General features: G+C 41.5%; 1 protein-coding gene across 1 annotated transcript; it reads right to left on the minus strand.

The window, feature by feature from the left end:
• Positions 1–712: 712 nt before the first annotated feature.
• Positions 713–7,543, minus strand: RPS15 (ribosomal protein S15). The gene is made up of 4 exons (XM_026685155.2): positions 7,369–7,543; positions 3,792–3,877; positions 2,098–2,332; positions 713–870 (listed from the first exon to the last, which is right to left on the minus strand). The coding sequence occupies exons 1-4, from the start codon at positions 7,369–7,371 to the stop codon at positions 757–759; spliced, it is 438 nt and encodes a 145-aa protein (XP_026540940.2). The 5' UTR covers positions 7,372–7,543; the 3' UTR covers positions 713–756.
• Between the last annotated feature and the right edge of the window lie 4,304 nt (positions 7,544–11,847).

An 11,847-nucleotide genomic window follows, 5' to 3' on the forward strand; every position in this document is an offset into this window, starting at 1 on the left:
GACTCTTTTGGAAGGCCTCTTCACGATGACCTTCCACAGCCTCTACAGCCGCTATCCAGAGACGCTCTATTTCCCCCCCTCTGAGTCTTGTCCTGAAGCCACGTGGTGTACAATCCAGGCAGCCAGCTGGAAGGAGGCATTCAGCCTCTTCATAGCAGCGACATCCTGGGCTTCTATCGCAGTGATTGTTGTTGCTTTGTGTCTTTCAATCAGGGAAATATGCTCCAAACCACCTTCTCGGCGTGCAAAATGAAGATGTCCCCAATGGGAACGCCTCTCCTTCGTTCAGTGTGCTCACCACCCTCCAAATGGGACCTTATGTGGAAGAGATCTTCCAACGGGATTCCACTTTAAGGGGTGTGATGATTTGGAAGTCTTCACCTCTGTGGCCTTGTCTGGAGATAAACTACCAGTAGTCCTTGATTTACAACCAGGACTGGGACTAGTTCTTTAGCAAAGCGATTGAGTCATGCTCCATTAACAATTTTTTTTGCTATGGTCGCTAAGTGAATCACAGTCATTACTGTTTGTAGAAGGAAAATTAAGTCTTATTTGACTATCCACCCACTCCCAAATGGAGAAAAAAAATTAATAGTGTATTATGGTTCTAGTCCTCTTAGCTACTACAGGACGAACTGAAAATCCTACAAACTCAAAAGCATGACTGAAGTGAATCAGGGCCTTCCTATCCAAAGAGGAGACCAGCCAGCTGTTTGGGAAATGTTTTTATTTACACATAAAAATACCCCAAAACTCTTATTTCAGAGGAATGAACCGAGATGAGTGGGTGGCCCCAATTCCAGGTCGACCATGTTTCACCGGCTTGTATGTGATGGAAAATTCTCCCAAGTAGTGGCCAATCATTTCAGGCTGAAATAGGAAAATAAAAATTAAAAAAAATAAAATAAAATTAATTAAAAAAAAAAAACATTTGTCTCCATGAAAAATATAATAGAAAGGAATGTAAAGGTGAGTCTTTCAGGAAGGTAATAGGAGAAAAGTAGTTTTATAAATTATAAATTAGGCAGCACATAGGTATTAGGGATACAAAAGAAATGTCACAGCACATTTTCTGTTAATTAAAAAAATCATTAACTTCAAAGCTAAAAGTACAGGTAATCCTCAATTTACAATCATTCTTTTAGTGACTGTTCAACATTACAACAGGATTGAAAAAAATGACTTATGATCATTGCAACATTCCCATGGTCACATGATCAACATTAAGATGCTTGGCAACTGGCATGTATTTGACAGTTACAATGTCTTAGATCATGTGATCCCTTTTGGAAATATCTGACAAGCAAAGTCAATAGGGAAGCCAAATTCACTTAACAACAGTGTTACTAACAAATGCAGTGATTCACTTAACTGCACAAAAGGTGGGGCAAGAATGGGGCAAAAGTCACTTAACTGTCTCGCTTAACAACAGAAATTTTGAGTTTAATTGCGGCGGTAAGTTGAGGACTGTATACCTGTATATAAAGAGAGAAACTCCCTCACACTATTCCACAAGATTTATTATCTAAAAAGGTTTTGCAACACGGGACAGATCTGGAAGGGAATTAAGTCATTTAAATAGAACTGATATTTTTTTATTTGTAATAATGACAGCAAACTTGGTAAATCTTTCTGATGTACTTGCTATTCTTGTTGATAGATAGTGGGATTGTTAAGACAGCTGATGACTGAAGCAACCTATGTTGAATAAAATGCATTGATTAAATTAGGCATTCTGTCTTTCTAGGATTTGGCGCAGATAATTTGGCGCAGATAATTTGAAATAAAATTTTGTTTCAACGTAGCTTCCCCTTTTCCTTGCTCATAAAGTTTCGAGGTTTAAACTGGAGCGTCCAATTCTGGCAACTTTTAAGATCTGTGGACTTTAGACTCCCAGAATTCTGAGAGTCGAAGTCCACAGGTCTTAAAAGTTGTCCGAATTGGACACCTGTGGTCTAATCCCAGCCACAACCGATGTCCCGCTTCCAACAGGGGTAAAGGAATTACGTTCTTTTATCCACTGTTCGTCTTGCCTGCAGAAACGCGGTCACTTGAGGGAGGTCTAAAATGGATCCCTCCCTCCCCTCCCAGTCTCACCTTTATCTCCACTTGGTTGAAGGTCTTTCCGTTGTACACGCCCACCATGCTGCCTACCATCTCCGGAAGAATGATCATGTCGCGCAGGTGGGTCTTCACCACTTCTGGCTTTTCCATGGGAGGCGCCTCCTTCTTGGCCTTGCGGAGACGTTTGAGCAGCGAGTGCTGTTTGCGGCGCAGACCCCGATTCAGCCTCCGGCGCTGGCGGGCGCTATACAACTGCATCAGCTGCTCACTGGAAAGGAGGAGAGAGGCCCTGTCAGGTCAACAGTGATGCCTACCATCCCACATGAATTAGGCTCAAGGGTCCTGCAGGATAGCGAAAAGGGTTTCCAATTGGAAATTGGGTGGGTCTTGGAATGAGATCCAAATCCTAGAAGGGGGAGAGGGATCAGGAGGATGCAGAGCAGGCACAGCTGGGGATGGAGTTAAATATGTCATCGGGTTAGGGTCCTTACATCAGCACAAGCAACCCAAACCCAGCTCCCGCCTTGAATTCCCTGGACCCTTATCTCGTGCCGATCCTGATTTGAACTTCAGCTGACCAGATTCTGGCTTGAGCAATAAACTTTTCGAATTGCAACTTAGCATGTGGTCCTGATCCTTTGTGGGTCAACCTTGCAGCTGACCTGACCGAAGCCACCTTGGAGCTTCGGTGTTGCCACACGGGAGCTGAGGGAGAGGGGGAAACTGAGATCGTTGGGACTGCAGCCAAAACAAAATACTGTAGTTTCTCTTGGGAATTAAGGACATTCTCACACCTGGTTGGAGGAAGGAGGGGTGATGTCACTAGGCAACCACACTGAGCTGTGATTGAACTATGTGACTGATTGCTTTTGGAAAGCGAATTTTTTTTTAAACTTTTTTTTAGGCGAAAACTGCGGGAACCCTCAGAGTCGGTTGTCAGAATATTCATGAACTGGCAGAGACATGGGTAACAAGGTCAGCCAATGGGAGCTGAATTGGGGGCTGAGATTGGAAACTGTCTGGGTTTGGCTTAGCTCCATGCTCTGCTCTGAAGAAATGAAACTTACCTGTGCTTTTTAAAAGTGAAACTAAACCTCTCTCCTCTGAGCTCTGAAGCTGATGCTTGTGTTTTGTTTGTGTTAAATTGGAAGAATCTACTATTGGTATTGTAAACTTTACTTCAAATGTTATTATGTATATAAAGAAGTTAATGAATCCTGCTGAATCAGTCATCTTTGTGTGCTTTCTGGATTTGAATTTCTGCTGCAAAATCTACCATCGGTTTTCACCAGATATGTGCCAATATGATATTTCCAATGAAGCTATCCTTTGAAGAATCCACCTGCCTCGGAGGGTTTGCTTGCTATGGATCTACTACTTGGAACCTTGACATTGTGCCTGACAGGTTCAGTGTCAACGCCTCTCACTCTTACAAAAAAAGTAGAACTCATCCCAAATTGTCAGTGAGACTTAAAAAAATGTCATCAATAATGCAACGAGCATCATTCCCTCCAATCAAGCCACCCCACTCAACTTCTAATTCAAGATTTTCAAGCAATGCTTTTTATCCAGATAGTGCTCCAGAGTTCTACTTCTGGAACAGGCCTATCTTCTAAAGCCCCAACACTCTCGCTAAACAGATTCCGACTGAATCTTCTTCATTATGCTGGCTGTCAAGTTTGAAGTAAAGGAGCAGAGGCGGTTAAATGAGAGAAGAGAGATCTTACTAAGACATGTCGAGGAGCTGGTCCAGGTCAACACCTCGGTAGGTGAATTTCCTGAAGGTTCGCTTCTTTTTCTGTTCCACTTCCGCCTGTTGCAGAAAGAGAAAAACACATGACAATTGCGTCCTGAGATATGGAGAAACGGTAAGGTAAACTGGACCTCTATGCACTCCTTCGTTTTACAACCTATTATGTATCCGGTCAAGGATGCCTTATGATTTAACATATTCTGTGAATTCAGTCAAGTGCGATTTTTATTCAGACTAGAAATTTATTCAAAGTAAGAAATTATGGCTAATCACACTATGTGGGACTAAAGTTTAAAATACATGAAGAACGGTTGAAGGAATTGGGTATGTCTCGTTTAATGAAAGAAAGGACCGGGGTGACACAATAGCAGTTGTCAACTCCCAATAAATCCTTTTGAAGTTTTGGAAGTTTGGCTCAAGACGCATGATTTAATTGGGGTAGCTGCCGGAATCCTGACAGCAGTCTTTCAATATCTCAGGGGCTGCCACAAAGATGAGGGAGTCAAGCTATTCTCCACAGCAGCTGAAGGCAGGACAAGAAGCAACGGGTGGAAACAAATGGAGAAAATCAAACTAAAACTAAGGATAAATTTCCTGACAGAACAATTGATCAGTGGAACAACTTGCCTCCAGAAGTTGTGGATGCTCTAGCACTGGAAGTTTTTAAGAAGAGACTGGACATCCATTTGTCTGAAATGATACAGGGTTTCCTGCCTGAGCAGGGGGTTGGACTAGAAGACCTCCAAGGTCCCTTCCAACTGTTATTCTCTTATTCTGTGGGTCTATTATCTGGCCATCAGCCTTCCCTGTCTATACTTCATTACCAATATGTCTACGGATAGCCCTGATTTACAACCATTTCTTTAACTATTTGTTATGACAGTGCTGAAAAAGTGATTTAAGACTGGTCCTCACACTTAAAACTGCCCTAGCATCCTTCTGGTCACATGCACAAAATGTGGGTGCTTGGCAACTGGCATCTATTTTCAATGATTGCAGCTTTCTGGGTTAGCATGACCATCCAGTTCCCAGGGGGCTTTCAACAAAGTAAATGGGGGGAAATGGATTTGCTTATAGACTGCATGATCTACTTAACAACTGTAGCATTAAAAACCAGGCATGAATCACTTAATGTCCTATCGCTTAGCAACACAAGTTTTGGTCCTTAACTGTATTCGTAATTCTATATTCCTCACCTCTGTCATCCTCTGGTATTCCTCAACTAAAGACCCACTTCCTTGCCTATCTATATAATCAACTTCCAGATTATTTTCTTATTAGTTATTATGCCTGATCCAACTCCTGTGCTCAAATTAGCAATGGCAAAGCCATCATGTACTTTTCCCATTCCATTTCAATTCAGTTAAGTTTTATTGTTTTGACTGCAGATTGTAACACCACAAAATATAAAAAGAACCCTTTTTTCTTAAACCATTCATGCCTAACAACTATGATCTTATTTATTTACAGATTATTAATCGCTCTAAAGCTGAAAAGATCTTGGTGGAACATAATTCTCATTTATTGTACATTCAGATAAAAAACAAATTAAACAATGCCACATAAATAATAATAGACACAGTAAGGAACATTAAATGGACCCAAAATTAAAATACTATTCCTCACCAGAGGGAGCAGTCATAACAACACTGGGGGGTTTGGGGCTGATGGAAGAGCTCTTTTAACAGGCTTCCTACAAGCCAGGAAGGGAAGGCCATTCTGATATCTAAGGACAAACTAGTTAGTATAAAACCTACTTGTAAGCTACCTAGAGGCACTCTGCATACAATCTGACAAATAAAGAATATTGAAGAAATAAAGAATATTGTAATATTCTAGAAAGAGTGCAAAGAACAACAACAAAATGACTGGGGTCTGGAGGCTAAAATATATGATGAATAGTTGCAGGAACCGGGTATGTTTAGTCTAGTGAAGGACTAGGGGTGACATGATAACAGTCTTCCAATATTTGAAGGGCTGTCATAAAGAAGAGAGGTTCCACTCATTTTCCAAAGCGCTTGAAGGCAGGACAAGAAGTAATGGATGGAAGATTACCCAAAAGAGATCCAACCTACAACTAAGAAGAAATTTCCTGACAGTGATAACAATTAATCAGTGGCACCGTAGTAGGTGCTCCATCTCTGGAGGCTTTTAAGAAGAGACTGTCTGGAATGGTATAGGGCAAGAGTCTTCAAACTTGGCAAGTTTAAGACTTGCGGACTTCAACTCGCAGAAGTCCTGAGCTAACATGACTGGAGGACGAATTCTGGTGGTGGAGGTCTACAAGCCTTAAAGCTGGGGTTGGACTAGAAGACCTCCAAGATCCCTTCCAACTCTTGGTATTCTGTAGGGGATGTAGAAGGCGCAGTTGAGAAGTTTCCCAAAGTTGGTGGTCTTTTGAGAGGGAGCATGAAATGCCCCCCCCCCAAATGTTGTTTGTGTGTGCTCACACATGTGCAAATGGGATGAGGAGATCCTACAGGCATTCAGGTCCTGAGCCATGACTAGAATTCATGGCTAGAAGGGACCTTGGAGGTCTTCTAGTCCAACCCCCCTGGTCAGGCAGGAAACCTATACCATTTCAGGCAAATGGTTGTCCAATCCCTTCTTAAAAACTTCCAATGTTGGAGCGTTCACAACTTCTGGAGGCTACAACACTGGACATTTTAAAGAGATTGGACGACCATTTGTTGGAAATGAAATTTACAGTCATTATCCTTCAGCCCACCAAAGCGCGCAGGCCATGGCTCTGCCATCACTTCAATGGATCCACATTCTGGCTACACTCCAACCCCTAAAAAAACAACACGAATGCAATTCGCCCCCCCTCCCCCCAATTTCCCCTTTCCACAAATACTTGCTAGCGTTTTAGAACCCATTATTTCCAATCGGGAAAGAAATCCACAGAATACGGGGGGGAGAGAAATACAACTCAACACGCAGAGGGCCACAACGTGTGATGGATACACAAAAGGGCAGAAATTCAGAAGGCGAGGCAGGAAACCCCCTTGGCTATAACTGCTCTCCCCCGCCCCACTTCTCTATGGGCCGTCAGCAGGCTGCGAATTCAAGCAATAAAATGCTATTAAAAGGCCCAAGGAATCCAAACCAAACCACGTACATTGTGAGCACCTTCCTTTTCTGGCTTTGGGAAACTCTGATAATGCTCAGAGGCACTGTGTTTGTTTTTTTTAAAACCCCTTTTCCAGCTTTCTCTAGATATGTTGAGGCTTTTATGACAACCTCTCCCCCAAACGGTGGTTCTGGGCAGGATATTTATTCATTTATTTATAAAAATTATTATAAAATAATAATATATGCTAGTCCTGGGCCCAAATAATGCTCTCGCCAGCCATTCCTCCGGCTTTGGCTAATCTCTCTTCCATTTTCTCCTAATTTCCCCTTCCGTCCCATCCCGGCCCTTCTCATCTCCTTCTCCCATCCCTTTTTCACGACTAAAGCGACCCAAAAGGCCGCCCTTCCTCTCTCTCTACAGTCGGATGGATGCAGATTTCAAAGCCCGAGCGAAACACTCTCCTAATAATACGCACCATCTTAGCCGCAGTCTTCTTCGAGAAAAGGCCGAATTCTCGCGCGACCCAGCTCTTGATATCGCGAGAACCACCAAGTTCCGGTCGCACGAGAATGACGGTTATCCCAACCCCCCCTCTCTCTCCCCCCCCCCGACTTTCGAAGTTACCGCTTCCGCCCACAGTTGGGAAAAGGACGTGATGCGCATGCGGAACTTCGGAAAAGAAGTTTAGGTAGAGTTACTATGGGGCAGTATTGTGCTCTCTTTTTTAACCCCTTCGACTGCTCCATAAGATAATATTGTCTTAATGGGAAATAAAGCAAAGTGAATGCGTTAAGAATGTTTGTTATTGACCTATAATTTCAAGACACCCGAATGCTAATTATATAAAAGATTTAGGACAATTTTACAATTTTATCTCTTGGAATGAGATTTTTAAGACGCTACCACCGGGATTTTTAAAACAATTTGGAAGCTGGAGTCAGTTGGGGTCTTTTTAAGCCCCAGATGATAGAAACCAATTAGTTTTTTTTTGCATTCATGCAAGGATGGCAAATTTATATATAAAATTTGTGACCCAAATCCCTGGGAAAACAGCCAGATCTTCACAGTTTTGGAAAAGGTTCACAAGTTGGGGTTTTATAGGAAAGACTTTTAGCTCGGTATTTTCTCAAGCTTGGCAACTTTTAAGATATGTGGATTTCAACTCCCATAATTCCCCAGCTAGCATGTTGAGAACACTAGTTTAAATTGCATCATTGCCTGGTACACATTATTCTTTCTCTGCCTACTTCAAAAGTATGGTTTAAAAAACTAATATATGATCTCACTTTTAAATCATATAATTATTATGTAACAAATCCGTGAGGTGGATTGGGGAGAGAAAAGAAACTGGCCCAGCTAAGCAGCCATTTTTCATGTCTTCCAATCATGCCTACTGTCCCTGTCCTATTGTTTTTTATTTTTCTTATAAGTATCTATCTCATGTATTCAAAACTATATTTATTCTTCTACCTGTATCTTGTGATTGACAAATCAAATCAAATGTAAAATGTAAATGTAAGATGCAAATCACTTCAATATATATGGCGGATTACAAGCTTAAAGTTTACAAGAGTCAAGGGGGCATCTTCCTTCAATATCCCCCTACATAGGCAGCAAATGAGGATAGCTAGTTATAGACCTATTTATTTTTAATAACTTCCTTGGCGTACCTTTTATGCCCTTGGTTCATAAATGGTCACAATAGATCTTTCAGATTTAAGGAAACCTTAGACACCTGTTGCTTCCCAACTATGTATTTCCACTTGGACCAGCTGAAAATAATTTGCGCAATATAATTTGCAATAATCCCCAGGGGCATTTCATCCACTAGAACAGGAGTCCCCAAACTTGGCCACTTTAAGACTTGTGGACTTCAACTCCCAGAACTTCAGCCAGCATAGCTCTGAACTACATGAATAGACCAAAGGCCACTTTTAATCTGAGTGGGTGGTATTTGATCTGATGATGGAGGACACTGTGGTTCATCCATTGCCCACACTTAGATCACTTTCTAGTCCACATTAAGACTAGGGCTGTGGTTGATCTCCACAGGGTGTGGCCACTGGGAAAATGATTTGTCAGGTGTATCCTCCTGGATTTCAATGGGCACTTTTGGGATTTTCTCAGCAATGCCTGGAACAATTCTGCCAAATATCTGGTCAGATTCCGGAAGAAAGACAACCAAAGCTCTTGGCAAGATTGTCCGTCAGTGACTTCTCTGAGGGGTTATACTAAAGTAGCACTGATGATGTTACCTAGTTTGGGTAATGAAATGTCTGCAAGAAAACAACCAAGCTCAGAGAGCACCAAGGACTCATGTCAACCCTGAGCTACAAATATTCTCCTTTTATTAGTTCACCAATCCTTGGTTTACCAAGCAGCTCCAGAAATATAGCAATTGATGGAGTACTAGCTGAGAGAAGTTAGAAATGAACTTGACCAAATGTGGATAACTCATGACTGAGCCTATACTATGGCAATAAGAGTGTAAGAGTAGCAAGAATCAAAGTTTCTCCATCTTGATTGCTTCAGATTATGTCCCAGAAACCTAGTTTAGAGCTGCCTACTCTCTTTTGGAAAAGGATCAGCAGGAACATTGTCCTGTGGTCTTCTTTGAGCTGACGGTGACCTTCAAATTTGCCTAAGGCAAGATCTGAAGAAATGACTCACCCAACATCTTATTAATAGGGTTCATTTTGGAAATACAATAGAGCCTAAGAACTACCACTTTTGGGCTCTTAGCATTTAATTCCATCATTCATGGTGTTCTTCTGGGCCGCTTTTGAAGGTTCAGAATAGAGACCCAGTGCTATAGCAGTTTCACTTCCTGAAACGGAAGTTCCCGTTGATGGGTGGAAGTGGAAAAATCAACCAAATAGTTTCTCCTCCCTAGTTTTTCAGCATCTGCACAAAGCCAAAGTGACTGTTGATTTAGGATGTGGTCTTGGTGTATTATTGACATTCATATATCGCCACCCTATGTTGAGGTATGGATGCAATGGAAGTCCTATCAATGCATTGGATTGGGAAGACGTAGCTGAATTCATTCCCTCAACTCCGGTTGTGACTCTGAATGGGGTGCAATTTATGACCATAATCGAGCCCAAAATTTCAATTGTTAGGCAAGTGAGTTTTGCACAATTTTACCTTTCTTGCCACGGTTAAGTGAATCATTGCAGTTGTTAAGTTAGTAACACTGTTTTAAGTGAATGTGGCTTCCCCATTGTCTTTGCTTGTCAGAAGATTGCAAAAGGTGATCACATGACCCCAGGGACACTGCAACCGTCATACATGCATGCCAGTTGCCAACCATCTGAATTTTGATCACCTGACCAAGGGGAATGCTGTAATGATTGTGTGAAAATGGTTGTAAATCGCTTTTTTCAGTCCTGTTGTAACTTTGAACAGTCACTAAACAGTTTTAAGATGAGGACTGTCTCTGCATTTGACTTGGAAATTCACAGGTAGATGGGCAGGTGGAGCTCTTCCTGGAATGGGACACCTGGGCAAAAGTAACCCACACCTTCACTGCACTCTTCTGCGGTCGTTACCATTCAGAAACTGCCAACAGAGCCAAATGCAGTTGCTCACTTGCTAGAGGGTAAAAAAATAACACTAGTTGTGTGAGGACTGCACTGACTGCCAATAGATTTTAACAATACAATTCAATGTGATTTTTAACATAGGGGGGCCTTTACAGCTTGATTCCTAAGGGTTTGGAGCAAGAGACAAGATTTCCTATCAACCTCCTATTCCTTTGGAATAGATGAGGTTCAGATGATGCTCTCCTTCCTAGTAGTTAGTAGATGGTTAGGATAAGGCTGTTTCACAGGTTTTTAAATCTGTAATGTTGTTTTGGGTTAAGGACACTAGATAGGGTTGGTGGCTTTGTTCCTTTGGAGTAATTGATATTTTGACAATGTAAATTTGCTGGAAGTTCTTGGAATTGTACAACATACAAATAATAAATAACCCATTACGTTTGCAAAGATAGACACGGGTGCATCTACCTGCAGATCCTATTGATAAAATTAGGAATTTTCTCCCTGGCAGCAAAATCATTTTAACACACAAGACAACCCAATTATGTGCTGGCGATTGACATGCTACGACTGCATGAAAAGGGGAATCCAAGCACTTTCTTTGTGTTTTATCAGAAACAAGATGCAGTCAGCAATGAGAGCCACTTCACACTTATGGCAGGAGTGGCTGTATTTTGAAAAAGTTAAGAATTGGCAGATTTAAAAGTTGCCAAGTGGCCTCAAGCCTGAAGGATATTTGGGATATCGGAAACAACCTTTTTTGACACCAGCTTCCTCTGGTTGTGTTTTGTTCTTTGTGTGCAGTACTGAGCAGGAATCATTTTGGGCAAGTAGCTGACAGGCATGTGAGTTTCAATGAATCACACAGCACAAACCTATCAAGTGGCAGAAGAGAGAAATAAGAAAATGGCTTTTGATGACCAATACAAACCCAAAAGTAACTTGCAGTTTAGCAGGTCCTATGAGAAATTCAAGCATTTTTTGTAAAAAAAAGAAAAAAGTGGAGACAAGTTTGCATTTCTAATCCAAATGTACTTTTCTTTATTCAAACCAGGGGAAATCGCTGGTTAGTGCAAAATGCACCCCCATTTTTTTTTTTTTTTTTTTTGCCTGAGGGAAATCTACATCTTCACAAGGCTTCCATTAACCCCCTTAAAGAAATTCATATCCCCAAAGAATTTTTTTTAAGAACATGAAGCCTCAATTGAAATGCTGTGCTTCAAGAAGTGATACGCTGACCCCTTTCAAACAACTCCGCTCCTGGATTTTTTAATCAGATCCAAAACCAGTAACAAAATGACAAACGGACATACTTAAAATTCCTTTCCTATTTCCACTTCCCACTTTTTTTTTTTAATAACTCAGTTTCTGGACCAACCACATTAACAAAAGGAGGTTCAAAACTTGACCCT

The sequence above is a fragment of the Notechis scutatus genome, chromosome 1, assembly GCF_049901735.1.
Source record: "Notechis scutatus isolate UNSWTSFEM ecotype Mainland chromosome 1, rNotScu1.2, whole genome shotgun sequence".
NCBI lineage: Eukaryota > Metazoa > Chordata > Lepidosauria > Squamata > Elapidae > Notechis > Notechis scutatus.